This window comes from Eschrichtius robustus, chromosome 5 (genome assembly GCF_028021215.1).
Source record: "Eschrichtius robustus isolate mEscRob2 chromosome 5, mEscRob2.pri, whole genome shotgun sequence".
NCBI lineage: Eukaryota > Metazoa > Chordata > Mammalia > Artiodactyla > Eschrichtiidae > Eschrichtius > Eschrichtius robustus.
The window spans coordinates 2,963,300-2,990,744 of NC_090828.1; the positions used below are offsets into that span (position 1 = coordinate 2,963,300).

Here is a 27,445-nt window from a genome sequence, read left to right on the forward strand (position 1 = left end):
TTCGTTACTCTTCTATTTAAAATCTTCTAGTCTGTTGTATTAGTTAGCTATTGCTGCATAACAAATGACCCCAAAGTCTAGTGTCTTGAAACAATGAACATTTATTATCTCACACAGTTTCATGGCCCACCAGGTGGGGCCCTCTCTCTATGGGCACAGGTGCAACAAGCACAGGTGGGAAGGCCGGCCAGGAATGGATCTTTATTTAGCAAACTCACGTCCAGTGTCCGCCCTGCAGGAGGGTCTGGAGCTGGAGCCATTGCCAGCGCTGCCCCCCTGCCCGGCCTGGCAGCTCCAATTGCCTGACACCCCCGACTTTATATTTTCCTGATCATCCCTCCCTGTGACAGCCTCAAGTCAGCTGGCTGGGAGGACCCTCTGTTCCATCCCACATCTTGTCTGAGCCCTCCAAGCTCTGTAGGCACGTAGGGACACCCCAAGAGACCCCTATCCCAACGGTCTGTCTGCAGGGAGGCGGCGGCCCGCAGAAGATTCCTGAAACCTCTCCCCCACACACTGCCTGCTGGGGCCAGGGCACGGCTGCAAGACACCTCTCCCTAAGGCTCCTTGGTTTCCCTCCCTGACCCGGAGAATTCAGGAGTCTGGTCTCTTGCCCGTCGAATCCCGTTCTCTCCGACCCCCAGCTCCTCCGCCACTTCACAGGTGGGGAAAGAGGACAGAAGAGGGGAAGGGGCATGGCCCGAGGTCGCCAGAAGGAACCAAGGCAGGACCCGAGGAGGGCAGACAGAGGCTCAGGACGCGACCAGAGCCACCGGCACCAGAGGAACTGAAAGAAGGGACACCCAGGCGACTCTGGAAGGAGGACCAATGGGAAACACGGGCTGGAATCACAGGTGCCTGAGGGAAGACCAGGCAGAAGGGCGCGGGGCTGAGATGGCAAATCATCCAACTTCGGGGCCGACTGGGGGACTGACTCTTGGGTCAGCGGTAAGAAGGGCTCTGAAGCTGATTCCTGCCAGGGGGCAGACCTGGAGGGTGGCAACTAGCACGCTGGGTATCCGCTGGCCTGCCCTCAAGGCTCACCTGGCCACCAGGTGGGCGAAAGGAAAAAGAGAAGAGAGGACCCAAACCACCCCGGAAACCCCTTTGGGAGGAAGGCAGGCTGCCAGCCCGTCTCACTCCCCGAAGCTGAACATCTCGGCTTCTTTCTCCTTCCAGAAGGCAAAGCTCCGGTCGATGTAGCCACAGATGTCCTCGCTGTTGAAGCTGCCCCGCTGGGGGCGGGACCCCAGCCTCTGTGCCGCGGGCTCGGGGCCGCCGCTGGGGCCGGCATGGGGCGGGGGCCGGAGCGGGGTCAGGCCCGACTTGCGGCCGGGCTCTGCGCCCCAGGGGGGGCTGCGGCTGGAGCCGAAAAAGCGGGCTTTGATGTCCTCGAAGCCGTCGGTCCAGGCACGGCGGCCGGCAGCCACCTCGTCCGTCACGGCCTTGTGGAAGGCGCGCGCGGCCTCCCAGCCGTGGGCGCCCAGGTGCTCGAAGACCTCGAAGCAGAGCAGGTGGCGCATCTTGCGCTCCTCGGCCGGCAGGTCGCACTCCAGGAGCTGGAAGTAGCCCAGCATGAAGAGGTCCAGCGTGAGGCTGCCGTAGGGCACGGGCGCCCCGTCCACGTGGGGCAGGAACTGCTCGGGGGACAGGGGGCCGCGGGGCCGCCGGCTCAGCCGCCGCAGCTGCCGGCCGGGCACGTGGGCCAGGATGGACTTCCAGGTGCCCAGCAGGTGGGCAATGATGCTGCGCTGCTGCCACAGGTGGCCCAGCCGCGGGCTGTCGCTGGGCGGCGGCGGGCAGGGCAGCCGAGGGCCCCCGGCCGCCTCCCGCCCCCGCGGCTCCAGGCGCCGGGCCTCCAGGGTCCTGCAGGCCGCCGTCTTCAGGGCCGGCGTGTAGGCCGACTTCTTCCAGTGGCTGAGGAAGAGCATGACGATGCGCTCCTTGCGAAGGCTGGCCGGGTCAGGGCCAGGCACCGCCCCCGCCTCCGATGGGGCCTCCTCGCAGCTGATGCCCGAGTCGCTGGCCTCCTCCGCGTCGCCCGGCCCCGGCTCCCCTGCGACCGGGCCGCCGCGGGGCTGCAAGGGGGCGGGCCAGCAGCCTCTCAGGCACGGCCCCGCCTGGGGCCCCAGCTCACAGGGGCCAGGGCTTGGGGTGCAGGGCCGGCCGGGGGCTGACTCGAAGTTGCCACGAAGTGTCCGCACCGACACCCCACACTCCTGGATCTCGCGCTGGGCCTCGCTCCTCGGAGGGCTGGCTGGGGCCTCCCTGCGGGCCTCCCTGTGGGCCTCCGGTGGGGGCCTCTCCTCGCCCTGCACCAGCCCGTTCACGCCCTTCAGCAGCAGGGACAAGCTGCGCACCAGCCGGGCGACGTGGCTGCACCAGAAGGGCAGGGGCTGCGCGCCGGGCGTGGCCTGCGAAGCCCCCATGGAGCCCTCAGGCTCGACCTCGGGGCCGGGGGCTTCCTCGCCCTCCAGCCCGGGCGCCCGGGGCAGGAAATGGCTATTGACGGTGATGCTGACCAGGGGCGCGGGCAGCAGGGCCTGCAGCTCGGCCGCCAGCCGGCCCAGCTCGCTCTCGTACTCCTGGCAGCGGCGCCGCAGCTGCAGGTCTGCGATCTGCTTCTCCAGGTACACCAGGTCGTCCTCGGTCAGCAGCTCCCCGAAGGGGCCCAGGATGGCCTGGTGGGTCTGCGAGTACCGCCAGGCCGCCTGCTCTGTGGCACCCGCGCTCCCGCCGTCGTCCTGGGCACAGGGAGGGCAGCTCAGCGGGGCCACAGCCCACATGGCGAGTTCCTGCTGGACACAAGCTCCCCTGGGTGGCCTGACCCCCCTCTGACCTCACCCCTGCCCACCACGCCTACTCACTGCGCTCCCGCAGTACCAGCAGCAGCCTCCTCCCGCTCCTCCCTCGGGCCAGCCCGTCCATGCCCCAGGACCTTTGCACTTGCTGTTCCCTATGCTCCCAATCACTTGTCCCACGCTCCCATAGGGCTCCCCTCTCACTTCCTTCCGGCCCCTGCTCAAGGCCACTCCCCAGAGAGGCTGCCCCTGACCACCCGGATGGAACGGCCCCCTCCCCTTTTCACTGCTTCGCTTCTCTCCTTAGCATTTGGAACCACCCTCAGCGCAGTTGCCCAGCCACCCCGCCTTCCCTGCTGGAATATAAGCACCAGGGGGCGGGGCTGGTCTCCTTCACTGCTGAGAACAGAGCTTGGCACACGGTGGGCACGGGATACAATCGTCAGATCAAAGAACATGTGGGTACCACATCGTTAGAGATGAAGGGTTACAGGTAAAGGGACACAGCCCTCTGATCTGGTTCAGCTTCATGGTCTGGCAGAAGAGGAAGCTGAGGCCACAGAGGGACACGCAGTGGGGTTCCGGGTCTCAGGACTCGAGGTGTGCGCTCAGGGACCCCACCTTCCACGTCCACCAGCCAGTACAAAGCCTCCTGCCCCCGCCTCCGCCCTCTACGCTCTGGTCCCACCCGGGCCCCGCCCACCTCCCACAACACCACGCCCCTCACCCCCCTCCCGTCCCGCCCTCCAAGCCGGGCCCCGCCCCCTTTCAGGCCCCGCCCCCACCCTCGTCCCCACCGGGCCCCACCTGGGCCTCTGGCGCTGGAGCTGTGCCCAGGCGAGCCTGCAGCTTCCGCACCATCACCTGACGCTTCCACTCGGGGATGGGCCGGCCGCGCTCATCCCGCGTGGGCACCAGCCCGTCGAGGTCGCCCGAGGGCAGCCCGTCCAGCTGCAGCGCGACCAGGCTGTCCAGGGTGCCCCCCGCTGCCGTCTCCGTCCCCTGTGCGGACAGGCAGGTCGTTCAAGGCCCCTATGGGCCTCTGGTCCGGGAGGGAGCGGAGGGGAGGGCCGCCCAGGACAAGCGCAGCTGAGGGAGGAGGGGCGGTGGAGGCTGACCGGGGAGGGCAGGGGAGCTGACCACTAACGGCACCCCCAGCCTGTCTAAGTGTGAGTCTTCTGAGGGCAGGGACCCCGCTGTGCCCTGTGGGACCCAGGCACGCGTTGGGAGGCTTGCTGGCTGAGAGAGGCAATCAGAGATCCCGCCCAGAGCATGCCACATGGCTGGGCAAACTTGGCTGGGGGACAGGTGCATAGACAAGTCTGGTGGCCAGTTCTGGGCTGCAGGACTTGTCAGAGCCTTTAACGTGCTGTGTGCACTGCAACGCTACAGGGGGCGGCACTGCGCAGCATTTCCCAAACTCAGACAAACAGCGCATCTCAGGGGCTGAGGGTTCCCAGGACCCGTTCAGGGAAAGGGTGGGCTGGATTTAAAAGGGGCTGGTGCCCAGAAGGAGGAGGAGAAGGAGGAGTGGGCTGCTGGGAGCCCCCCGAGGACGAGAGCAGTGGGCGCCAGGCCCACCCTCCCCAGGGACCGATGCTTCCCTGTACCGTGACAGCAGCATCTGTCAGGATGAGGGGCTTGGGTCACGGGGACCCCCTGGAATCAGAGAAGGGTCCCTCATCTACTATGACGGGGAGACAGGTTGCTTCTGGCCTTGGAATCTCCATCTCCTCAGATGCCAGCCAGTCACCCCAGGGGCCTCCTGGAGGAAGGGGCCTGGCTGCCCCAGGTGTGACCTGGCTGGGGCCTACCTAGGAGAACACGGTGAGAAGCCAGCCGGGCTTTGGCTGGGGTGCCTTGGGAGACAGGGATATGGAGGGGGCTCTCACCATAGGGACGGCTATGGCACTGGTGGTGACCCTCGAGGGTGCTGTGCGGGTCGTGTGCTCCCTCGGAAGAGGCTGGTCAGGCTGGCCGGGCCAGGCTGGGCTGAGAGACGCTGCCACTGGGAGGAAGGGGCAGCTGGAGTCAGAGAGGTCGGGGGATGGGGAGCAGAAGACCCCAGACCTGGGGCAGGACCGGCCTTCCTGAAGGACCACTGGACTTGGAGCCAAAGGCCCAGCCAGCTCCCTGCCAAGTGCCCTGGGACCTGGGCAAACTCATTCATCCCTGGCATTCCAGAGGTGTCCTTGGAGCCCTGTCCAAGCCCTGCCAGTTGGGGAGCCTGCATTTTACCCACCTCATCCCATCCCACGGCCCGTCCCCCCACTCCCCAGCCCCTCCTGTAGCCTAGAAGGAGCTAGAAAGGGCATAGGGTTCCGTGGTCTGGGGATCTAATGCAGCCCCATCAGACCACAAACCTGTCCTTTCATCGCTCTTCCCTCCACACACACACACACACCCCTACGTGTGACTATAGAACTACAGCCCATTCCATGAAGCATGCTAACCTTCACTGCACATGGGGCCTGCTGACATTTTTCATGCTATTCCATGCCATTTCATTTTGATAAGTGCTGTCACAATTCCCTAACGGGTGGTGACCTGCAGTTCGAGGGCCGTTCCCCTGCCCCCTGCTGGAATCTCAGGCAACAGCAGCGGACTCGGAAGACCCCTTCAGACACAACCTTTGATTTCCCTCTGGACAAGCTGAGGCCCAGAGAAGCGAGGAGGCTGCCCAAGATCACAGCGGCGGGAGAGTCAGGCCGCGGGGGGTTCAGGGCTCACAGATAGATGCCCGAGGGCTGGGCAGGAGGCTGTTTAATTGTGGTTATGGAATGCGTTTGTCCTCACTTTAAAAAGGCAACAGGACAATAAAGGAATCCTGGAAGAGTTGGGGTGCTGGCTCGTGGGAAGGGGTGGTCCCAGCCCTGTCCTCAGTGTCCTGCGTGCCCAGCTGCCGAGAGTCTGCTGCTTCCCACCTCCCCCCGGCCGCTTCGAAGGACCTCAGAGGTGAGGCCAGCAAGGCCCACTCCCAGCACCCACGGCCCAGGCCAGTCCTCCCTGGAGACGTGTACTCACCGGTGGGATCCCCGAGACCTGGGCCCCCTCTTCTTCCATCCTCCAGGGAGTGCCTTGCAGCTGACAGCGGAGGAGGGGGGAACGGCGGCGGCGGCGGGGGCGCCATCAGGATTGGCACCTGGGGGCAGACAGGCCTGGTCACTGGGAGGCCCAGGTGGGCCTCGACTTGGGCTCCCAGGTGGGGGTGGGAGGCATCCAGCAGGCTAGCCCTGGCCCGGTCTCCCTGGGGCTGGGGCTGTGCATCTGAACGGAGCTCGCAGAGGTAAGTTTGCGGGATTGAGGGGCAGCGCCCCTAGAGGTTCTGTCCACCCCTCCACACTGGTGAGCAGGGCTCCCCAAACACACCCACGCACTTGTCTGAGGGCTGCCACCCCTAGGTGAACCCCTCATCTCAAGGCCCGGCTCCCTCTGGAGGCAGCTTAACTCAGTGGCTCTGGGCTCTGGGTCAGGGTCTGGTGTCCCCCTTGTGCTCACTCGCCACTCCTTGGCCTTACAAGAGACACATGCACACGTTCACACATGCACACGTTCACACATGCACACACACACCCTCCCTGACTGTCCCCTGACTGTGCTGAGACACACTGCCTGGACCTGCCCCCTCTCTCAGCCCTGGGCATAGGGGAAACCACAACGAACTTGGAACACTTCTCAGCCCCGTAAACAGTGCGGCCGTGACCGCGCCTTGGAGCAGATGCGCTGTGCCCAGGACCCACCATGCAGTGTCTAGCCCACTCTCCCAAGGGCCACCCGGAGACAGAGACCACCAACATTGGTCCCCGGCAGCCTGGGGTCAGGGAGATCCATCAGCCCCAGTCTGGGGCTGCAGGGGCACCCGCATTTCAACCCCATGTCTGCCCCGGGTCTGGGGCGAGGCGCAGACCTGGCCTTGACCATCTTCCCTGCCCCTAAGCGCTGGCTGGTGGGCAGCCGGAAAGAATCCTCGACCTGGAGGTGCCACTGCCCCCTGCATCCCCAGCTGAGCCCTGCAAGGTCTCAGCTTTTGCATCTGACCAATGGGAGCCAAGACTCCTGGAGCACGCAGGCTGCTGTGAGGCCACAGGTGGTGACAGAAGCGGGACTGCCCTTGGCTCCCTGCCTTGGCCTGTCCCTCCCCAGGCGGCAGAGAAGTTCTCTGAGCTGTCCTCCAAGGACTCCAGAGCCGGGCTTGCTGCCTTTTGGTTTAAAGCTGAACGTCAAAAGGCTGGCTGGCCGTCTTTCAAGTGACGTGGGTCCCGGCTGTGCCAGTGTCGCCTGGATGCCTGAGAGCGCACGGCCGCCCCAGCTCGGGTCCCCAGCCGGGAGGGCCACTCACGGCGGTCTCTCCGGGCACCCACCGCTGGCCGTCAGACCGAAGCGCCTCGCCCACTCCCTCCAGTGGGTAGCTGTGGCGGAAGGTGGCCTCAGGGCTGCCAGGCCGGGCTGGAGAGACCCCTGAGCGGGGCAGAGGAACTGGTGCCAGGCCGCCCCCACGCGGGCTGTGTGGTTTGGGGCCGGCGCCGGCGTCACGCGTGGGTGGCTCGTGCTGCAGCTCTGTTGAAGGTTCTCCAGTCTCTGTCTTGAAATTCTTAATCAGTTGTTAACAAGAAGCCCACGTTTTCATTTTGCACTGAGCCCTGCACGTGCTGGAGCTGGAGCTGCAGGGCCAAGTCCCCCGGCCACGCTGTGTCCCCTGGCTCACCTGTAGGTGGGCCCTGTCCCTCCCGCAGGCAAGGAGGCACAGGCGTTAGGTGGCCTCCCCAGCCTGGGGGGGTCCCGTCAGAAGAATCCCCGGCTCTGTAGCCACTGCCTCGGGCCCCTCAGTCGCATTCCCGTCCAGGACCCGCGGCCCGCCGGGGCCACGAGGAGGGGAACACAGCCCGAGCCCTTATCTGCCACCGCCCTGCACCTCATACCTCACTCTCTGCAGGAATCTGTGCCGAGAGCCCAGGAGCCCTGGTCGCGGCAGGGCCGGGAGTGTCCGCCAGCCCCCAGCCCGAAGGACCTTCGGAAGCAGGTGCTGGGCTGTGAGCACAGGAAGCTGTGGCCGTCCTGGGCCGTCGGGGGCTGTCCCAGCTGCCGCCCCCAGGAGCAGGAGGTGTCGCATTAATATTTGAAGGCTGAGGTGTCAGGTGGCCCGGCGGGCTTGGGCTGGGTGTGGGATCCCTTACCACTGTGCTTTAACCCTCCACAGTGCAGGGGCCAGGGGAGCGGACCCTCGGGAGAGGTGGGGGAGACCTGAGATCCCTGGTCACGCAAGAAGAGACCACCCAGAGGACTCCCGCAGTACAGCCCCCCAGGCACAGATGGGGAAACCGAGACTCAGAGAGGGCAAGGGGCTTTCTCAAGGGCCCACAGCTGGGACGGGGCAGAGCTGGGACCAGAATCTTACTTGAGACCCCCCTCCTTGCTCCTTCCAGGATTGAGAGCCCCTCGAATCGCTGCTCCTTTTGTCCAGGGGCTCCAGCAGTGGAGGAAGAGGCGGGCGGGTGGGTCTCTTGAGCCCCTACCAAGGATGCAAAGCCTTGGCTCCCCTTCTCCCGGCTCTTTCTCTGGGCTGCCTTTCCGCGGGAGGGGCCCAAAAGGAAGAACAGGCTGCTCGCCGACTGCTACAGAATACGGGCTTTCCCAGGCTCAGGGGCCCCCGGCTGTGACACAAGTGTGCGCTCGCAGCAGCCATCTGGGCCCATATCGGTCACGGTCACACTGGGACTTGGAGGGGGGAGGGGATCCGACAAAACACGATGCTTTCTCCCTGCCGTGTGTCTCCGACCTAGGAATCTCCTGTCTTCTTCCAGCGTCCGCAAGGCAGGAGCGAGTTGGCTTAGGAACTTTATGCAGGGTCGAGTCAGACCCCAGACCCTACGGCTGGCGCTGACAGTCTGATGGGCAGAACAGGGCTGAGTCCCAGGTCGGCCCCGGGCCCCTGCCCAACCAGGACAGGGCTGTGAGCCTGCAGCACTCTTCCCTGCTCCCTGCCCCTGCCTGGGAGCCCGCAGCCCCTCCCCGCAACTGAATCTGCTCTCGGGCTGAGGAGCAAGGGCCTCCCAGTCCCTGCAGAGTGAAGGGCTCTGCTGGGGTGGCCAGGGCCCTCTCATTCCGGGGAAGATGGAAGAGGCAGGAAGTTGGTCCAGGGCCCAGGGGGATGGACTTGGTGCCAGTACAGTACCCACAGCCTGGGAGACCTCATGCCACCTGGTCCCTGAGGCTGAATTCTGCTCCAACCCTCACCAAGGAGAAGCCTTGCGGAGTCACTCAGTGTCCCCCAGGCCTGAGTTTCTCTGCCTTTGCTGGGAAGATGAGGAGTTACTGAGAGCCCCTGGCAGGGCCTGGCACACCGAGGCACTCAGACCTCTTTGCTGTTGTTAGCACGGTGTCTTGGTGATCTCTGAATTTCAGCCGGGACGGGGGTCGGCTGTGGTGTTTCCCAGGTGACAGGAGTATCCACATCCCCGTGTCCCTCATTCAGCTCCTGGACACTAGCCGAATCTACAAGGACCCGAGGGCGTGGCAGATGTTGGGTCCCGACATTTGGGGTTCTGACAGCTGGGCGTGTGCCGCCCCTAAAGGGGGCTGTTGCCCTAAGGTCGGCGGTCAGCTGGCCCTGGGCTGGTGCCCTTCCCACGGCCCGGTGTCTCCTTTTCTGTGTTTTTGATGAGATTTGAGCAGCGCCATGCCTGCCATGCATTATACATCGAGGACAGCTGTGGCGAGCCGGGTTACAGGCCTGTAATGCCACCCGGGCCGAGAAAATCATGACCCACAGATGGGAGACGGCTGAGATTCGGTTACTGGCTGCACGGCCAGGCCCCGCCCCTCCGTGGGGGAGGGGACTGCCCAGGGGAGTCCCTTGCCCTCTCTGGGCCTCAGTTTCCCCATCTGTAAAAGGAAGGTGTCCTAGGGCTCTTCTGGACCCAGGGGAGGGAAATTGGCACCCGCTGTGTGCTGAAGGCACATGTCTACCGGCCAGCAAGGCTCCTGAGCTACATTATACAGATGAGAACATCAAGGCTCACAGACGCTCAGAACTGGGGGTGCCGCCCGGCCGGGAAGACTCACTCCAGCTCTGTGAGCGCTGAGTACCGGGCTGGGGGCAAGCTGAAGGGGCTGGGCTCGCCCTGCACGGGGGGCTACGCACACCCTCCTGGGCCGCTGCCCCTAACTGTTGCAGCCATCCAGCGTCTCGCTCTAACCTGGCCCTGCGGCCAGGAGCCCAGCTGCCTGGCCCCTTCCTTGGGGGTCGGGATGCAGGGCGGCCCCTCTAGCCGCTGCCCCATTCAGGTCAGAGAGGCCCAAGCCCTCACTGTGCAGAGGGGTACCCCAGGCCCAGGGGGTGGCAAGACTTGGTCAAGGTCAAGGTGGCGTGGTCGAGGCAGGGCCTGGCCTTCCCGAGCCTCGCGGAGGCCCCGCGATGGGCAGCGGGTGAACCCAGGCCCTGCGGACCCTCCCAGGAGGGGGGTGCCTCCCACAGGGCAGGCCTCCGCTACCCGTCCAGCCGTGCCCCCCAAGGCTGCCTCTCCTGGGACCCACGGCTCCCTGGGGGCAGAGGCAGGCGGCTGTGTGGAGATGGCTTTCACCACCTCCTCCGAGCCCGACACAGGGAGAGGCCGCGCGGGTGACCTCTGGATATTGTGTTTCCATCAATACTGCATCAGGCGCACAGCCTCGCCGCACCCCCCCCCACCCCCGCCACCCCGCCCCGGGCGGCCCACAGCTGACGTCCGTGGGGCCGAGACTGCCGGTGAGGCGGGGGCCGGCGGGGAGCGACTCCAGCCAGCCCCGGATGCAGTGGATCTCAGGGAGGCGGCCCAGCCTGCCCACTCTCCACCACCGCAGGCGGGGCACGTGGACGGGCTGGACACTGCGGGCCGGAAGGCCGGGAGGGGAGGCTATACAGACAGCCCAGCCCGGCTTGGGGAATCCTGAGCGGAGGGGATGCTGCCTTGTATCCTGCGGTGACACCGAGGAGACCACCAGGACCAGGCGGAACCGCAGGAAGCCTGACATGGGCTGGTCCCCAAACCCTGGGGGCTCAGGAGAGCACCCAGAGCCTCCACCCGCTAGGAGAGCTGGGCACAGCGGCCAGGAGGGGCTGGCAGATGTGCCAGGGGACGGAGAGCAGGGGGCAGAGACCCTGCTTGGAAAGAAGGCTCAGCCGTGGGCACCGCCGTGCAGGCTGGGGACAAGCAGGGGACCCCAGCCAGAGGCCAGGCGGCACCTGCTCCCTGGCAGCCGAGCAGCTGCGCACCCCACCTCCAGGCCGGCCCCAGGGCCCACACAGAGGCTGGGGGGGCCCAGGCGGCCAGGGCGTCCCTGGCCGGTGGACTGCAGAGCTCTGTCCGCTACACCAGGAACCCACTGAGTTCCCCCAGCTTCCGGAACCCAAGGCAGAAAGACAACCCTTATCATACAATAGCCACTCGAAGGGTGAGTGAATAATCAGTACATCGATTACTTCAAGCAGTGAGTATAGTCCTGTTTCTGAAACTACGACACCAGGACAAACCAGGACTCCAACTCGTGTGCCCCGAAGCACCCCTGGCCTTTGACCCAAGGCCGCCTGGGTGTGGCTTTCAGGCAGTGGAGACAAAAGGCTCTCAGTGGTGGTCGGGTGAGGACCATCCCACTGGCCCAGGGCCGGGGAGGACGGGGGCTCAGCCTCAGTTGGTCGCGGATGCGCCGGGGGACGCCCCGAGGGAAAAGGAGCACAGCAGCCACGGGGGAGACCCGGCGCGGGGGGCACATCGCCCCTCTGGGCCTCGGTGCTCTCACCTGAAGGTGGGACCAGGCGATCCCAGGGACGCCTTCCGAAGGCGCGGCCGCTACAGAAAGCTGCGGCACAATCTGTGCAGGTTGGGACGAATTGTCGGTCGCCATCAGGGGCCTGGAGTCGGGGGTGCAGGCCGGGCGGGAGGGCACTGGCCCCAGCTTCCCCACCACACACCCGCCCGCCCACCCTCACCTGTCCACTCGCTCACCCGCCCCTCCACTCTCTACTCGCTCAGCACACACGCGTGGCCCGCCACGTGCTGGGGGCTGGGACCCACGAGGTCCGTGCCCTTGCGGACGCGAGGCCCGGCGAGGTCACGTGCCCCGATGCGAGGGCGGGAAGAGACGCTCCCCTTCCGGGCTGCCCGGGGCTGGCCCGCCTCACCGGGTCACCTCACCGAGGGCCCAGGGCCCTGCTCCCACCCCCGGGGTGTCTTCAGCCTGACACGGCGTCACCCGACAGCAGCCCAGGCCGGAAGCGTGGATCCCACGTCCTAAGTGTGCTTTCTGTGGCCCGGGGGGAGGGCAGACCTCAGCCGAGGTCCAGCCACAGCCCAGCCCTGGTCCCGGCTGTCACGGCCCCCGTCACGGCCCCTGTCACGGCCCCCGTCACAGCCCTGGTCCCGGCAGCGGCTCAGGCGCCGCCAGGCCCTTTCTCCTGACAATGACACCGTGTACGCAGACGGCTCTCCAGCTACCCGGCGTCAGCGCGGCAGGGGTCTGTCACCCGGCCCGGGGGGGCTGGGGACCGCGAAGCTTACCGGCCGGGTGCTGTCGCGGAGGTACTGGGCGCAGTCGCGGTGGCCGTGGTACTCCGCCAGGTCTGCGGCCGTGTAGCCGTCCTCGTCCCGCAGGGCGGGGTCCACACGGTGGGAAAGCAGGGTCTGGCAGCACTGCGGAGAGGGCGCACCCGTGGCCGCACCGCCGGCTGCCCCCACCAGCCCCAAGCTGGGGCACCGAGGCCGTTCAGGCCGGCGCACGGCCTGAACCCGTGCCCGGACCCAGGCTGCCCTGTCCCGCGGGCCCCGGCACCCCCTGTCCCGGGTGGGAACCCCAGGCGCCCACGCTCAGGAGCTCACCAAGGGCCCAGCTGGTCAGTCAGCGACCCAGCCGGATCCTAGCCAGGCAGCCCGACCCTGACTTTGCCCTTGTAACCCTTGCCTCGGGTTTAAATATGGGGCCGGTTTCCATTTTTACAGCGACCTTTGGAGGTGTGTGTCATTTTCACACGAAGAAACCGGGGTGCAGGAGGCTAAACAGCGTGGCTCCCCACCAGGACTCCGGGCCTGTGCCCTCGCCCACCTCACCCTGCCCGCTCCTTGGCCTCCCGGCCAGGCCTGGCACTCGGTGAGCCCCTCTTCTTGGCCCCAAGCCTAGGCGAGCTCTGGGGGTTCCCACCCTCATCCTCTGCGTCTCTATCTCTGCGCACACGGCTCCACCAGCCACACGCGTGCTCCCTCCTTGGTCAAGCCGGGCCTGGGCCCCCTTGTCTCCCTCCTGACTGGTCCTCTGGGCTCGTGTGATGGGAGCTGGGAGGAGAGGAAGGCCTGGAGGCTCAGAAGCTGGGAGGAGAGGGGAGGATGGGGGAGAGCAAAGCGAGAGGAGATCCAGGTCTGTGAAGGGCCCTTTGTGAAGGAGGCTGCGGTGGGGTGGAGGGGAGGATACAGGGGGCTGCGGGAGCAGGCTTGCGTCCGGAGCATGGGGGGGGGGGGGTCACAGCAGAAGCGGAGTGGAGCAGGGGGCACCGGAGGGTCAGGCCTGGCCCCAGATGGGGCGGGGACAGCAGCCCGGCGGGGGGAGAGGGGGAGGAGAGAACTTTCCCGCAGAATGACGCGATTACTGCTGGCAAATGATGGTGATCCGTTTGTGAGCTGAGGGTGGGTGGTTACAGATGACCAAGAGTTCAGTCTGGAAATCCGTGAGGTAGCCGTGCCAGCGGCAAAAACAGGTGGGCGGACGGATCCACGTCAAGGAGTAGAGTACCAGGCAGGTCCCACCAATCCACTCTCCAGAGTCAACATAAAAAATGGGCTAAATGTGAAAGGCACCTTCCTAGAGCATCAGGCAGGCAACAGGGAAGCGAGGAATTGTCAGACCAAGCTCAGGAGACAAGGAAAATCCCGAGGGATCAGCCCACCACTCAGAACAGCTTTCGCCCTAAGAGCAGGCGGACGCGAAGAAATGGCTGTAACCAGAGCAGCTGTGTCACAGGCTCACGAGGCTAGGGAGACCAGCAAAAGCTGAGGGTCCACCACAGGCTGGGCCTCCACCCTCAGAGAAAAGGTGAAGCAGGAGCCAGCCCGCCCTCTGCTTCCCGTCACGCAGGTGCTCCAGGAATCTCAAGCCCGGATTGTGGTCCAAGATGATCCTGACTCACAGTTCCCACGTGTGCCTGTCAGGCAGAAGCAAATAAGATGTCACCCAAGGCCCTAAATAATGATGTGCAGCATAGAGTCAAACAAAACCAGGAGCGCAAGGAAATAAGATACCAGAAACGAGAACCAGAAGACCCAACACACAAAGAAACAGACCCACAAAGTCCCGAGAAATAGCAGACTGTAACACAGCTGTGCTCACTGCTTTCAAAGAAGTAAAAACCAATCTTGAAAATTTAGGCATGGAATTGTAAATTCTAAAAAGCGGCACAGATTTTAAACCATCAACAAAATGAAAAGACAACCTATGGAATGGGAGAAAATACTTGCAAACAATGTGACTGACAAGGGGTTAATATCCAAAATATACAAAACAGCTCATACAACTCAGTATCAAAAACACCCAGTCAAAAAATGGGCAGAAGGGACTTCCTTGGTGGCGCAGTGGTTAAGACTCTGCACTCCCAATGCAGGGGGCCCGGGTTCGATATCTGGTCAGGGAACTAGATCCCACGTACTGCAACTAAGAGTTCACATGCCACAACTAAGGAGCCCTCCAGCCGCAACTAAGGAGACCACCTGCTGCAACTAAGACCCGGCGCAACCAAAAAAAAAAAAAAAAGGGCAGAAGACCTAAATAGCCATTTCTCCAAAGAAGACATACAGACGGGCAACAGGCACATGCAAAGATGCTCAACACCACTAATTATTAGAGAAATGCAAATCAAAACCACGATCACTTCACACTGGTCAGAATGGCCATATTGTTTGTAGAAAGTCTACATACAATAAATGCTGGAGAGGGTGTGGAGAAAAGGGAACCCTCCTGCACTGCTGGTGGGGATGTAAACTGATACAGCCACTATGGAGAACAGTATGGAGGTTCCTTAAAAAACTAAAAATAGAACTACCATATGACCCAGCAATCCCACTCCTGGGCATATATCCGGAAAAATGAAAACTCTAATTTGAAAAGATACTATCACTTTGAATTACTGGTTTCCTCATTAATTAATGAATTAAATAGAAATGTTTGACACAGGCTCATTTATAGTTGAATGAAAGTCATGATTACCAGCACTTTTAAAAATTATCCTTTAACATGTGGAATCATCACAAATTCACAGTTAAAAATCAGACAGCTGAAGACTCAAACATCAGGTTTAGCGTTGCCATTGGTGATGTCATTTGCTCAAATAGTGAAAAATTTTTGGTAAACTGCTAAATAAAACAAAATTCTATCTTCCCTCAATATATACAGTGGGACCATTCTTGGAAAACTCTTATGTACATTAAAACTGTGAAGAAACATTGGTGTATGTGTACGTATATTTGAATTTAGGTTCGAAGCTTAGAATAATTACATGTACTTGAGTTAGGTTCGAAGCTCAGATAACTATGAACAGGTTTTCTACCTACATACATGTCCGATCCATTGGGAAGTTGCTTGGGGCACAAGACCCTTCCTCACTGTGCAGGACTGTTCTGGAATAGCGGGCCACCCGGCCTCCCCCACAAGAGCACCCCAATCGTTGTAACAACAGAAACAGCCCTGAAATTTCCAAAACCGACCACTCATCTCTCGCAGATATTCTCTGGTTCTCGAATCCTTGGTCACATACTAAGCAAGCGCTCAATAACTCTTTGTTGAATGAGTGAGTGTCTGCATGAAGGAAAGAGTGGACATGAATAGTTGACCATCAAAGACTCTAAAAAATCAGCCAGCACAGAAAGTCGACAGAGGCCATCGTCTGCTCGGAACGCCTTTTTGGGGACTCATAACACTCAGTAAAAATTCTCTCTTGAATTAGCAGCAATGTTAAGCTAGGTAGAGAACTACCAACGAGTTATAACCGCATATCTAAACCTTGAAGGGACCTCGTTTACACCTGTCTTCTGCCGTTTCCTCTTCAACCTCATCAGCAAAGCCCCAGACCACACCCCATCTTATGGCAACTTCCCGGTCCACAGCGAGCCCTCCTCCAAACAGCAAGGAAATCATATGCCCTCTTCTTGGGATCCCACAGCAGCTCCCAAATGGCTCCTTACGCAATATTAAAACTAGTTAAAGGTCTTCCACCACTGCCCTCTCACTACAAGCCCTAGCTTCTAATCTCCACTCTGTCCTAGCAGTCTGACCACTTATAACCCTCTCTCCCTTGCTGGAAATCCTGCTCCTTCCGACATTCAAATCACTGCTTTAAGAATGACCGTCTTGGGCTTCCCGGGTGGCGCAGTGGTTGAGAATCTGCCTGCCAATGCAGGGGACACGGGTTCGAGCCTTGGTCTGGGAGGATCCCACATGCCGCGGAGCAACTAAGCCCGTGGGCCACAGCTACTGAACCTGTGCGTCTGGAGCCTGTGCTCCGCAACAAGAGAGGCTGCGACAGTGAGAGGCCCGCGCACCGCGATGAAGAGTGGCCCCCGCTCTCCGCAACTAAAGAAAGCCCTCTCACAGAAACGAAGACCCAACACAGCCAAAAATAAAAATTAATTAATTAATTAAAAAAAAAAAAGAATGACCGTCTTCCAATAAACTCTGTGTCAGTAACTCAAAAAGAAAAGAATGACCATCTCTATGAATTCTTTCTAGATTAGCTCAGCTAACGCTACTCACATAGATGGTTCTCAAATTTGACATATATTAGAGTCACCCGGGGAGTTTTAAGAAGTCCTGATACGTGGGCTCCCTGGGACCAATTAAATCAGAATCGCTGGGGTAGGTGGAGCTCAGGTATTAGAATATTTTAAACCTGTTCTGGAGAGTTCCAGTGTGCAGCCACGTTTGAGAACCATTACACTAGTGCTATTATCTACCACACTTAAAATCCTAAACAAAATGTTAGCAAATTAAATTCACCTGTGTATAAAAGAGATCGTTTTTCATGACCAAGTTGAGTTTACTCCAAGAATGCAAGGTTGGTTTAACATTTTAAAGAGTAATCAGAGTAGAAAGCAAGGTCTTGAAGAGATAGTTGCACACCCATGTTCATTGCAGCATTATTCACAATAGCCCAAAGGTGGAACCCAAATGTCCATTGATGGATGAATGGATAAAGATAACGTGGCATAACATACCGTGGAATATTATGCAGCCTTACAAAAGAAAGAAATCCTGATACATGCCACAACATGAATGAACCTTGAGGACATTATGCTAAGTGAAATAAACCGGTCACAAAAAGATAAATACTGTATGATTCCACTTGTATGAGGTCCCTAGAGTAATCAAACTCATAGAGACAGAAAGGAGAATGGTGGCTGTCAGGGGCTGGGGAAGTGGGGATGGGGAGTTGTTGCTTAATGGGTACAGACTTTCCGTTTTCCAAGATAAAAGTTCTGGAGATGTGTTGTACAACAATGTGCATATATTTACACTTCTGCACTGTACACTTAGAAATGGTTAAGATGGTCAACTTTATGTTATGTATTTTTTACTCAATTAAAAAACCAAGTAATCAGTGTAATTTGTGACATGAGAAAGACTGCGATATAGCAAAACAAAACACATACTAAACTATCATCATCCCCCATTGGGGTTGCTAGGGCACCAGCTCATTATTCTGAAGTTTTGTTTTTAAAGGGTGTGTGTGGGGGGGAACTGTCACAGCTCGGGGGAGCCTAAGGAGACAAGATGATGAAACGTCATGTGGTGTCATGGAAGGGATCCTGGAACAGGAGAAGTACATCAGGTGACAAGTAAGGAAACCTGAATGAAGTATGGACTTCGGTTAGTAATATTGTATCAATTTTGGTACATTAATTGTGACAAACATACCATGCTAATGTAAATTGTTACTAATAGGGGGAAATGGATGTGAACTCTGTGAGAACTGTCTGTACTAGTGTCTCAATTTTTCTACAAATCTAAAACTCTTCCAAATTATTCTAAAATAGAATTTATTTTAAAACGGGGTGTGGCGTGGGGTGGGAATGAAGCATTATCCTGTATTTCCTGGATGAATATATTTCTGGAATTGCTAACAGACTAAGACCCAACAGACAAATCAATAATGTGTGGACTTTGCTTTGCTCCTGATTACAGCACAAGCAGGGAAATGGATATTAGATGGCTATTAGACAGACTGGATATTAGATGATATTAAGAAATTATTGGGGGCTTCCCTGGTGGCGCAGTGGTTAGGAATCTGCCTACCAATGCAGGGGACACGGGTTCGAGCCCTGGTCCGGGAAGATCCCACATGCCACGGAGCAACTAAGCCCGTAAGCCACAACCACTGAGCCCACATGCTGCAACTATTGAAGTCCACGTGCCTAGAGCCCGTGCTCCACAACAAGAGAAGCCACCTCAGTGAGAAGCCTGAGCACCGCAACGAAGAATATCTTCCGCTTGCCGCAACTAGAGAAAGCCCGTGCTTAGCAACAAAGACCCAACACAGCCCAAAAAATTTAATTAATTAATTAATTATTTTAAAAAAGTAGTCTAAAAAATAAATAAATAAAAGAAATGATCATGAATTATTTTTAGGCATGATAATGGTTTGAGGTTGTGATAAGAAACAAAGGGAGTCTTCATCTCCTGGAGAAGTCCACTAAAGTATTTATGGATAAAAAGATGTGCCTTCTCTAACTTGCTCTTAAATAATAGTGGGGTGGAGGGAATGGCCAAGAAAGGCCAATGAGCTGAGGCAGGAGGCTTGTGCTCTTGTGTGTTTAGAGTTTTCCTAACAAAAAGATTGAAAAGGAAAGCAGTTCTCAGCTCTGAGGCTTGAGCTATTTTATTTTCATACTAAGGGAGGGTGAGGAGCTGGTGGTCTCTTGGCTTATCTGGTGAACTTCTTGGGCTCCTATAGACTATTACACTTGAAAAAAAATGCTGCTGCTTAAAAATAAAGTTTTTAGAGCACGGTTCCAGCCACCCTCCCGATTAGGGAGCCAGAGGCTGGGAGACGGGCGGCTGCCTGAGCCACACTGCAATGGCTCAGGGCTCTTCAGGCCACCAACCGCCTGCGGGGACACGCCCTCCCCGCCTCCCACCCAGAGGCACCTCTGGACTCCCCATCCTGTCATCTGCTCGGCTTCTTCTTCTCTCGTGTCCAGGACAAAAGGGATGACTGTAGGGGTAACTGCAGGCTCTTCCTCTTCTCTGAGGACTGGCCTGGCCCGGACTGAGGCTCACGCCTGCCCTTCCCCTCCCTCTAGATAGGGGCGGACTGGGGGCATTGAGCCAGGGAGGGCTGAGTGGTGGCTTGCAGGGGTGAGAGGAGGGGGGCTGGGGTGGAGGGGTGGTGGGGTGGAGAGCGGGAGGGGGCCCTCAGCAGTCCTGAGAGTCAGAGGAAGACAATTTTCAGCAGCACTGCCATGAGCTGGATTGGGTCTCTTTCTGATTCTTCAAAAGGACCATGTGCCTTCCCATGATTCTTGGTGGCTGCCCTGTGCTGCTTTTACACAACGCTGCCCAGACTGGGACCCAGGAACACTTTGGGTTCCAGCTGGAAACAGCTGTGCAGAACCGTAGGCCCAAAATGGGATAGTCGGTTGCACCTCAGTAAAGCCCTGCCCCTTGCCTAGCCTTTCCTGGACCAGGAGCACATTTCTCATGACTGCAGATGCAGCAGGCTGAGCCCTGGGGGCTGTGGGAATGACACGGGAAAGCCCGGGAGACGTCATGGGATGAGCTGACTGACGTCGGAGCCCTGCTGTGTGGGCCCGGGTGGGGCAGGTGCAAGAGTCAACCTCTGCGTTCCCCTCAGATACAGCCTTGCCTTTACAGGAGGTCAGTGGGCAGGTGATGCCAGTGCGGGGCCAGTGGCTGATGGCCAGGTCTATTCCCAGCGTTGGACCTTAAATATTTGAACACCATCCCTGCCTACTCTGGATTTCTGGATGCTGTTTCCTGGGAACTGGGCCATAGGAGCCCCCAAGGTCTATCTGGATCATAGCGAAGGGGCTAACCTCACACCCCCAGCAGGACTCTGCTCCCAGGCTGCTCACATCAGGGGGCCAGCAGCTAAAAGGCCCTCCGGGGAGGACCGGCAGGAAGACCACTCCCTGAGCGGGAACCCAGGGAGTCTCTGTGAGAAGGAAGGGGCCGAGAGCACAGATTTTGTTCCCCGATAGATCAGAGTCTGGATCCTGGGCAAGGGACTGGCCCTCTGAGCCTCAGTTTACCTGTCTGTAAAAGGGGACTAATAACATCTATTCTACAGGGTTGTAGTGAGGGTTAGATGACTTATTCATAGGAAGCCTTCCAGGACTGCTGGCTCTCGGAGGCCCCCCAGCCCCACCGTGCATCCTCCCACGGCCCCTGCCTCACCTCCATTTGCCCGTTCTCCGCTGCGTCATGGAGAGGAGTCCCACCCCAGGAGTCTCTCATGATGGGGACGCCCATCAGCAGGAGCCGGTCTAGAATGGGCGTGTGGCCGCCTCGCGCGGCAAAGTGGAGGACGGTGGCCCCCTCGTTATCCCGCGCCGTCAGGTCGATGTCCGTGAAGGTGACCTGAGGGAGGAGGCGGGGGGATGGGCCAGCTGAGGCTGGACGGGGGTGACCACTCCTACCTCGGGGCAGGAAGTCCTGGGACAGAGTTGGCTCCTCTTGGCGCGTCCCGGGCAGCATGGGAGGAAGTGAGCTCGGTGATTTTGCCGGGAGGCTCCATGGTCCCCAAATCTGCCCCAGCCCTGACTGTAAGCTGAACACCCCCAGGGGCTGGTTTCACATATCAAATAAAGAAATGCCTTTGGGCAGCACCTAAGGGACAGTAAACAGATGTTTGCTGATGAAGGGAGGGAGGGAGGGAGAGAAAGGACATCCTGGCACCAGGCCTGTTTGTACCCTGATCACGTCTCCAGCACGAAGATGCAGGGGTGCTGGGAGGTGGGTCCTGAGCAGCCTTCCTCATGGTGGACCCAAGCCTGGTCATCCTGTGGCTTGGGCCCCGTCCTGCTGGCAGCCACTGAGTGACTTCCGGCCGGCCCTCCTCACGGGCCCTCAGCTGCCCCTCTGTGAGGGCACCAGCGGGCTCTGGTCCACGGCAACTGGCCAGGCCTGTGGGCACGCACTGGACTGCGTGCACCCGGGGCAGCCATGTGACAGTGACACGTAAGGGGCTCTTCTTCTGCCTTCCTGATAGAAGGGGCTGGTGGATGTGGTGTCACCCCCTTTTCTCCCTCTTCCTGCCTTGAACGCGGCCAACTTTCACCATGAGGGAGAGGCCAGGAGAACAGCAGAGATGTGACCCAGTGTCAACGGCCTCTACGTGGGAGGGAGAACCTTTTAGTGGTTTCGTGCACTGGTCACTGCAGCCAAATGCTGGCTGATCCAACATGCAAACGCGTCTGATAGAAAGAGGACAGTGAGCCGGGAACAAAGACCCTCCCGTCGGCCAGCTCCCCGAAGGGAGGGGTGCCCAGCGCTGAGTGGCTGAGCCAGGCTGGACGCTGCCCCCTCCCCTCTCGGTCCGTCCTGCAGGAGGCGGGGATGGGGAGTCACATCTGGAAAAGCCTTTCTGGCCCTGGGACCCCGTGGCCCCAGCTGTTTCTGCCCGGGATGAGCCCCTATGGGGCTCCATAGGACTCGGTGGACATTCTTCCCTCCCACACCATTTACTGAGCACCTGCCGCGTTTGTGGCCCTGCGGCCAGAGATGACCAGGACTCAGGCTCCCGCAGGGTGAGGAGTCCAGGTCTGGGGACAGGCACATTTCTGGAAGGCCAAGATCTGAACTACAGTGAGGGGACATAAGGACAACTCCACCCAACGGCCCGGGTGGGGCCAAAGACAGGAAAGTTAGTGCAGCAGGAGCCGCAGAGCTTTCTCCTGCAAGAGGAGCTGGCCGCGTAGGAGGAGCTGCAGAAAGGGGGCCCCCGGGTGGGGGGGACACAGCCTGTACGGAGGTGTGGTTGCCTGAGGGGCTCAGGCCAGCCTGGGAGATCCAGCAGCGAAGGGAGGCTGGAGGCAACTGCTGGCGGCCTCTGAGGCCAAGGGGAGCGGCTGAAGGCCAGATTCCTTCCCTCCTTCACTCACTCATCAAACATCTCTGGAGCCCTTACTATGTGCCAGGCACAGGGAACGCAGCAGCAGGGCTGCGCCACTGCTTCCTGGAGCTGCTGGAACTTACACCCTGGGGTGGGAATAGACAACCACCAAGACGAAGTCAAACACAACGTTTATCAATGTTGGTGCAGGAAAAACAGCAGGAGAGCAGGACGGGGCGCTGGGCCAGGTGGCTGCCATCCTAAACAGGTGGACGAGGGATGCAGTGGGGGGGAGGCACACCTGGGGAGCTGTCACCAGGCAGAGGGTGCAGCACGTGCAAAGGTCCCCGGGGCAGGGAGGCCGGCCTGCTGGAGGGAGGGCTGGAAAAGCGGGCCCCATGCGAAGGGAGGGAGGTTCTGAGTGAGGAAGGGCTCCCCCTTCTCCACCAGTGACCTGCGTGACCTTCAGAGATGCCAGCAGACCCTGGCGCTCCCAGCTCGCAGCCCTTCAGCGGCTCCCCAGTGCCCCAGGAAAGAGCCCAGGTCCTCCCGGGGCCTCGGTCTGCCTTTCCGCCTCACCCCGCCCCACGGGCTCTCCCAACTGTGACTGAGCTGGGCCCCCGCTCCTCCAGGAACCTGCTTTGGGGCCCACCCCCTGCCCAGCCACCTCCTGCCCAGCCTCAGTTCTGCCCCTCCCCAGAGAGACCTCCCCACTCTGAGACTTGGTCGGGTCTCTGTAATGGACCCTCAGACACCCCACCAGGCCAGGTTTTTGGTGGCAGAGCCAGGAAGTCCTCAGCCCTGGAAGAAGTCTTGGCGGAAGGCATCCTCCCCAAGCTGGGTCACTCTGTGTTCCTTCTGGAAAGAGGGCCTGGGCTCCAAATGGCCAGGGCCAGGCACTGCCTGTGCCAGAGACAGAGCAGCTGGGTGCCACCGACCCTGAGAGCACCCAGGAGACCCACCAGGACTCCTGGGGGAGGGGCAGGAGAGCCCCCAGGGGGCCCCGCACACGCCCACGGTCCTGCAGGGGCTGACCTTCAGTCCGCAGCCACCTCCAGTCAAAGCTGTGGGCTCCGGGCGGCACCCCGGGGCCGAGACTGGGCCTGGCATGTGGGTGCTCTGAGCCGTGGGCCGGCACATCTGCTCCCCCAACCACTGTGTGGGTCCTCGGACTTCCTGCGGGGTGCCGTGCCCACCCCAGCCGGGCGCCACTCGCTCTAAGGCGGTTCTGCAGGCGAGGTGCCAGCCTTCCCGGCCCTCCCCTGCCCGCGCCCCCCGCGGCCCCTTACCAGCCAGACGACGAGAGAGTAGTGGCCGCGGGCAGCGGCGGCGTGCAGGGCGCTCATGCCATCGAGGGCGCGCAGGTGCACGTCGGCGCCGCAGTCCTTCACCAGGAACTGGGCCAGGTGCAGGTGGCCCTCCTGGCAGGCCAGGTAGAGCGGGGAGGCGCCGCTGCGCGTCCGCCGGTTCACGCCGCTACGGGGGAGGGCGGGGTTCAGAGGGCGCTCGGCCCGGAGGTCACGGGGAGCCGCTCCAGCCAAGGGCCCGGATCGGGGAGGGCGTCCCGACACCTGGTCGTGCTGTTGCGGCCACCCCGCTTCCCGGCTGAGGTGAGGGGCCCAGCCGGCCACCTGTAGCGTTGCACAGGTTGCGCATGGCACAAGGGCACGGGGTCGGAGGGTGAGGTGGGCACGGGCCGCCGGAATGCAGCTTCCCCTCCCCCACCCCCGCTCCCCATCAAGATGAGCGCGCCGCCAGGGGTTGGCCGGCAGGGGGCGCTTCTTAGCGGGTGACTAGCCCAGCAGGGCCTGCAGTGGGCGGGTCAGGGAACCTCCAGAGCCGGGGGCCTGCTCTGTACGGGGGGCCAGTGAGCAGGACACTAGCCCTTCTGTGGTGCCCAGCGCTGGCATCCGAATTCCAGGCCCCCATGTGGATGGACTGGGGCACCGTCGTCAGGTTTCCTGCATCCGGCTTTGCCTCCATGGTGCTGCAGGCCCAGGAGAGTTCCTGGTCCCCAGGGCAGCCCCCTCCCCAAACCGCACCCACGCCCTGTTGACAAAGACTTCACCTCTAGGTCCTGTGGTCAGTGCCGGTGGGAATGTGGGCCCTGGGGCGGGGGACCTTCCCGTGTGCTTGTGTGTGCTTTAATGTGAAATCTTCCACTTTTCAAATGACAGAAACTGCTTCTAAAACTGCCGGTCTAACAGATACACTGTGGCCGGCCGGGCCCGGGGCAGCTGGTGTGGACGCTCCGGGGAAGATCCGCAGAAGCGGGTCCCGAAGGCCTTTGCCGAGGGGTCGGGATGGGAAGGCCCGGGAACGGGAACACCGCTCCACAGCCGAGCTGTCCGGCCTCGTCCGGGAACAACCGCGGGGTGGCCAGGACAGCCGGCCGGCCAGCGAGAGGCCCCGCACAAGGAGAAGGCGTGTGGTTACAGAGGCAGGCGGGTTCGGGGGACAAAGGCCAGGTCAGGTGTGGGGTGGACACAGAGTCCCACCCCCAGCCAGGGCAGTAGCCCTGCGAACAGACGGTGAGGGGCAGGCCACGTGCACGGCACCCCTAGATGGCCCGTTGTGTGCCCAGGGTATCGTTTGTGGGGGGCAAGGACCACAGCGGTGCCCACGATGGGGAAGGGGAGCCCTGCTGCCCCCTGCCCCCGCCTCGCCATCTACCAACTCCAGGCGGTGGGACAGGGGTTCACAGTGTCAGCAACAGGACAGTGTGGAGGGAGAATTCCGGCCGACCTGATGGGGCCCCCAAGTCCACTGCACAGCCTCTGCTCGCTTCGGGTGACTTGAGGGGGCCACCTTCCCAGCCAGGGGAAGCCGGGCCCTGAGACGCCCCCAGGCAGGGCCGGGAGCGGCCTGAGCATATAGAGCGCCTCCTGCTCTGAGTGCTGTAGCAGCTCCTCGCCGTTCTCACTGCCCACCCCCCCCACGCTCCGAGCCTCACCCCGAGCGCTCTCCCCGCGCGCCTTGGCTCCAGACTTGTCCCTCCCCCCTCCCCCCTCCCCCTCCCCCTCCCCCTCCCCCAAGGCCCGCCTCCAAGGCGGCAGCCCCTCCTCCTCCGCCCCCTCGTGCGGCCGCCCCAGCACCTGCACCCCCCAGACTGCCCAACAGGCGGCGCTGCGGCTCCTCACCTGCCGTGGGCGGCCGTCAGGAGCTTCAGGCAGGTCAGGTCCCCGCTGACGGCGGCGTGGTGCAGCGGCAAGGCCCCCTCCAGCGTCTCCAGCGTGGCCGCGTGGCCCTCTCGCAGCAGCCACTCCACCAGCACCGGGTGTCCGAAGCGGGCGGCCAGGTGCAGCGGGGAGACGCCCGAGGAGTCTCGGTCCTACGGAGGCCCGGACGGGGCGGTGAGCGGGCGGCGGGCCGGACCCAGCCCTGCCGGGCAGCGCCCGTGTGGCCAGAGCCAGCCGCCCAGGACCACAGCGCCCGGGACCCCGCCGAGAGCTTCCACCCCGCCCCGCCCCGCCCCTCCCTCCGGCGTGCTCCATCGCGGGGCGTGCGGAGGGAGGTCTCTGGGGCTGAGCCCGGCCGCCTGCTCGAGGTCGGCGGCAGGGCCAGGATCAAGTCCAGGTCTTTTGGGTCCAAGTCCCTGATCCTGAGCGTCCGAGCTCCCTCCCCTTCTCTGCTCACAGTCAGAAAGGCTTCCGCTCGCCCAGCTGCGCCCGCGCAGGGCCGGTGGCCTGCCGTGTGTCCAGGGATGCGTCTCTGGGCCTCTGCCCCACCCCCACTGAGCGCCCACCCGCCGGCCCCCGAGTCCTCTTGCCGGGGACCCTATCCACCGTGGGCCTCTGGCAGACCTGGGCGTTCTCCCAGGCACAGAAGTGGCCCCGCTGCCGCCCTCGGGGTTGTGGGGAGAGCCGCTGAGGATGAGGAGGGCGGCTCGGAGGCTGTTGGACACTCAGGCTGTGACCGCTGAGTCCTCCCCCTCGCCCCGGACCGAGCGCGTCACGGTGATGCCCACCTGGCTCCGGCCTCTGGGAGGACGTGCTTACCCCGTCAGAGCTGGCTCACCCACCTCCCCAGGTCCTTCACCCGCACACACAGCACCCACGGGGCCGGCAGGAGAAGGGAGAGGCGGGCCGGGTAGAAACGTCCCTGACGAGACCATCACTGAGCCCTGAGACTCTTCTCTTTACATCAAGGTTCTCGTCCCACTGCCCCCCACAGCTGCGCCTGTGCTGTCATCCACCAGGGCCCCGGGCGTCCAGGCCGGTGCCCACAGCTCCCGAGCCCGCGTGCCCACCTTGCTTCTCTTCGTATGGACCCTTTCCTAGACCCTTCGGAAACAGGCCCCACGGATCAGGCCTGATAAGGGCCCGTGAGATCGCCACTGGCAAGGCCAGGCGCTCCTGGGTGGGGCGCAGGGAGAAAGAGCAAGGCTGGCTCCTCCGTGCTGGGCGCTGGGGAACGCGAGGGGGGTTAGGAGGTGCCCATTTTGGGTGGGGAGGGATGTGGGGCAAGGACAGATGCCCCCGACTGTGCCGTGGGGTCCGCGTGGTGACTCCCCGAGAGGAACAGCCCAGGGCCGAGGTGCCCAGGGGGGGCCGAGGGCTCCGGATCCGGCTCTCGGCTCACGCCTCCCTCGATGCCCACGGACACGGGTCCCCCCGCGGCCACCGTTCCCACTCAGCTCACCTGCAGACCGCAGCCCCCTTCACGCACCAGCCAGCACAGCTCGGCCAGGCTGCCGGTGGCGGCGGCGTCATGCACCGGCGTGGCCCCGTTATGGGCCCGCTGGTTGCCGGGCAGCTGGGCCCGCTGCACCAGGAACTTGACGCAGGCCAGGTGGCCGGCCCGGGTGGCGTGGTGCACCAGGCCAGCCCCCAGGGCGTCGGTGACGCCCGGGCCCAGGGCGCCCGCCTCCAGCAGCCGCTCCAGGGTGGCCAGGTCCCCATCCTTGGCGGCCGCGAGCGCCCGCTTCTCCTCCATCCACCCGGCCGGCTCTCCTCGACTCAGGCACAGGCCGGGCTTCCTGTTTCAGGCGTGGACGCAGCTCCCGGCTCCGGTTACCTGATAAGCTGCGCAGAGGGCAGATGGGAGGCGGCAGGGGGGTGGGGGGACAGGCCTTGGGGACCGGGCCTCCGCAGCCCAGCCCGAGCCGCTCCCGCAGCGCCCGGAGCCGCCGTGGGCAGAGGGTGCGGGGGAAGGGCCCACACCGGGTTTGGGTTGGGGATGGGCACTGGCCCGGGGGGCACTGCCTTGTGCTGGCCCACGCCTCCTCCTCCCGTGGAGCGAGGGCTGGGATGGACTTCCCGCGTCGAGCGGCTGTTCACAGTGACAGTGTCCTTTCCGGAAAGCCGTAGGCTCCCGAGTGTCTGCTTCCCCAGGCTGGGGGCAGCCGCCCTGAGGGCTGTGCGGGGCCATGGGAGGCCACCTGGGAGACCCTTCTCACAGGAGGGCAGACCCATCCAAGTGGAGCCCCTTCTGGGGACCTTAACTACCAGGTGTTGGAGTCTAAGTGTTTGGGACGTGCTGTCACCCACCGGGAGCTGGGGGCCTGCCTGGCCCCTGGGAATTCTATGTTGGATCCTGGCCGCAGCTGGCCTTGGAGGCTCCG

The 27,445-nt window shown here is 61.8% G+C and overlaps 1 protein-coding gene across 1 annotated transcript; it reads right to left on the minus strand.

The window, feature by feature from the left end:
* Nucleotides 1-114: 114 nt before the first annotated feature.
* On the minus strand, nucleotides 115-26,817 carry ESPNL (espin like). Its single transcript, XM_068543710.1, has 9 exons — nucleotides 26,524-26,817; nucleotides 25,023-25,213; nucleotides 23,172-23,358; nucleotides 20,226-20,408; nucleotides 12,335-12,466; nucleotides 5,826-5,943; nucleotides 4,694-4,803; nucleotides 3,609-3,803; nucleotides 115-2,744 (listed from the first exon to the last, which is right to left on the minus strand). Exons 1-9 carry the CDS (start codon nucleotides 26,815-26,817, stop codon nucleotides 1,137-1,139), a joined length of 3,018 nt encoding a protein of 1,005 aa, XP_068399811.1. The 3' UTR covers nucleotides 115-1,136.
* Nucleotides 26,818-27,445: the final 628 nt, after the last annotated feature.

Bases quoted from the DNA above. Each gene is read 5' to 3' on its own strand.
- ESPNL (XM_068543710.1), bottom strand. From the start codon at position 26,817: ATGGAGGAGAAGCGGGCGCTCGCGGCCGCCAAGGATGGGGACCTGGCC. The intron at 5,944-12,334 runs GTAAGCTTCGCG...GTCTGCCCCCAG, and splicing joins TCCGCGACAGCACCCGGCCG to GTGCCAATCCTGATGGCGCC. The intron at 2,745-3,608 runs GTGGGGCCCGGT...CCCTGTGCCCAG, and splicing joins CTCCAGCGCCAGAGGCCCAG to GACGACGGCGGGAGCGCGGG.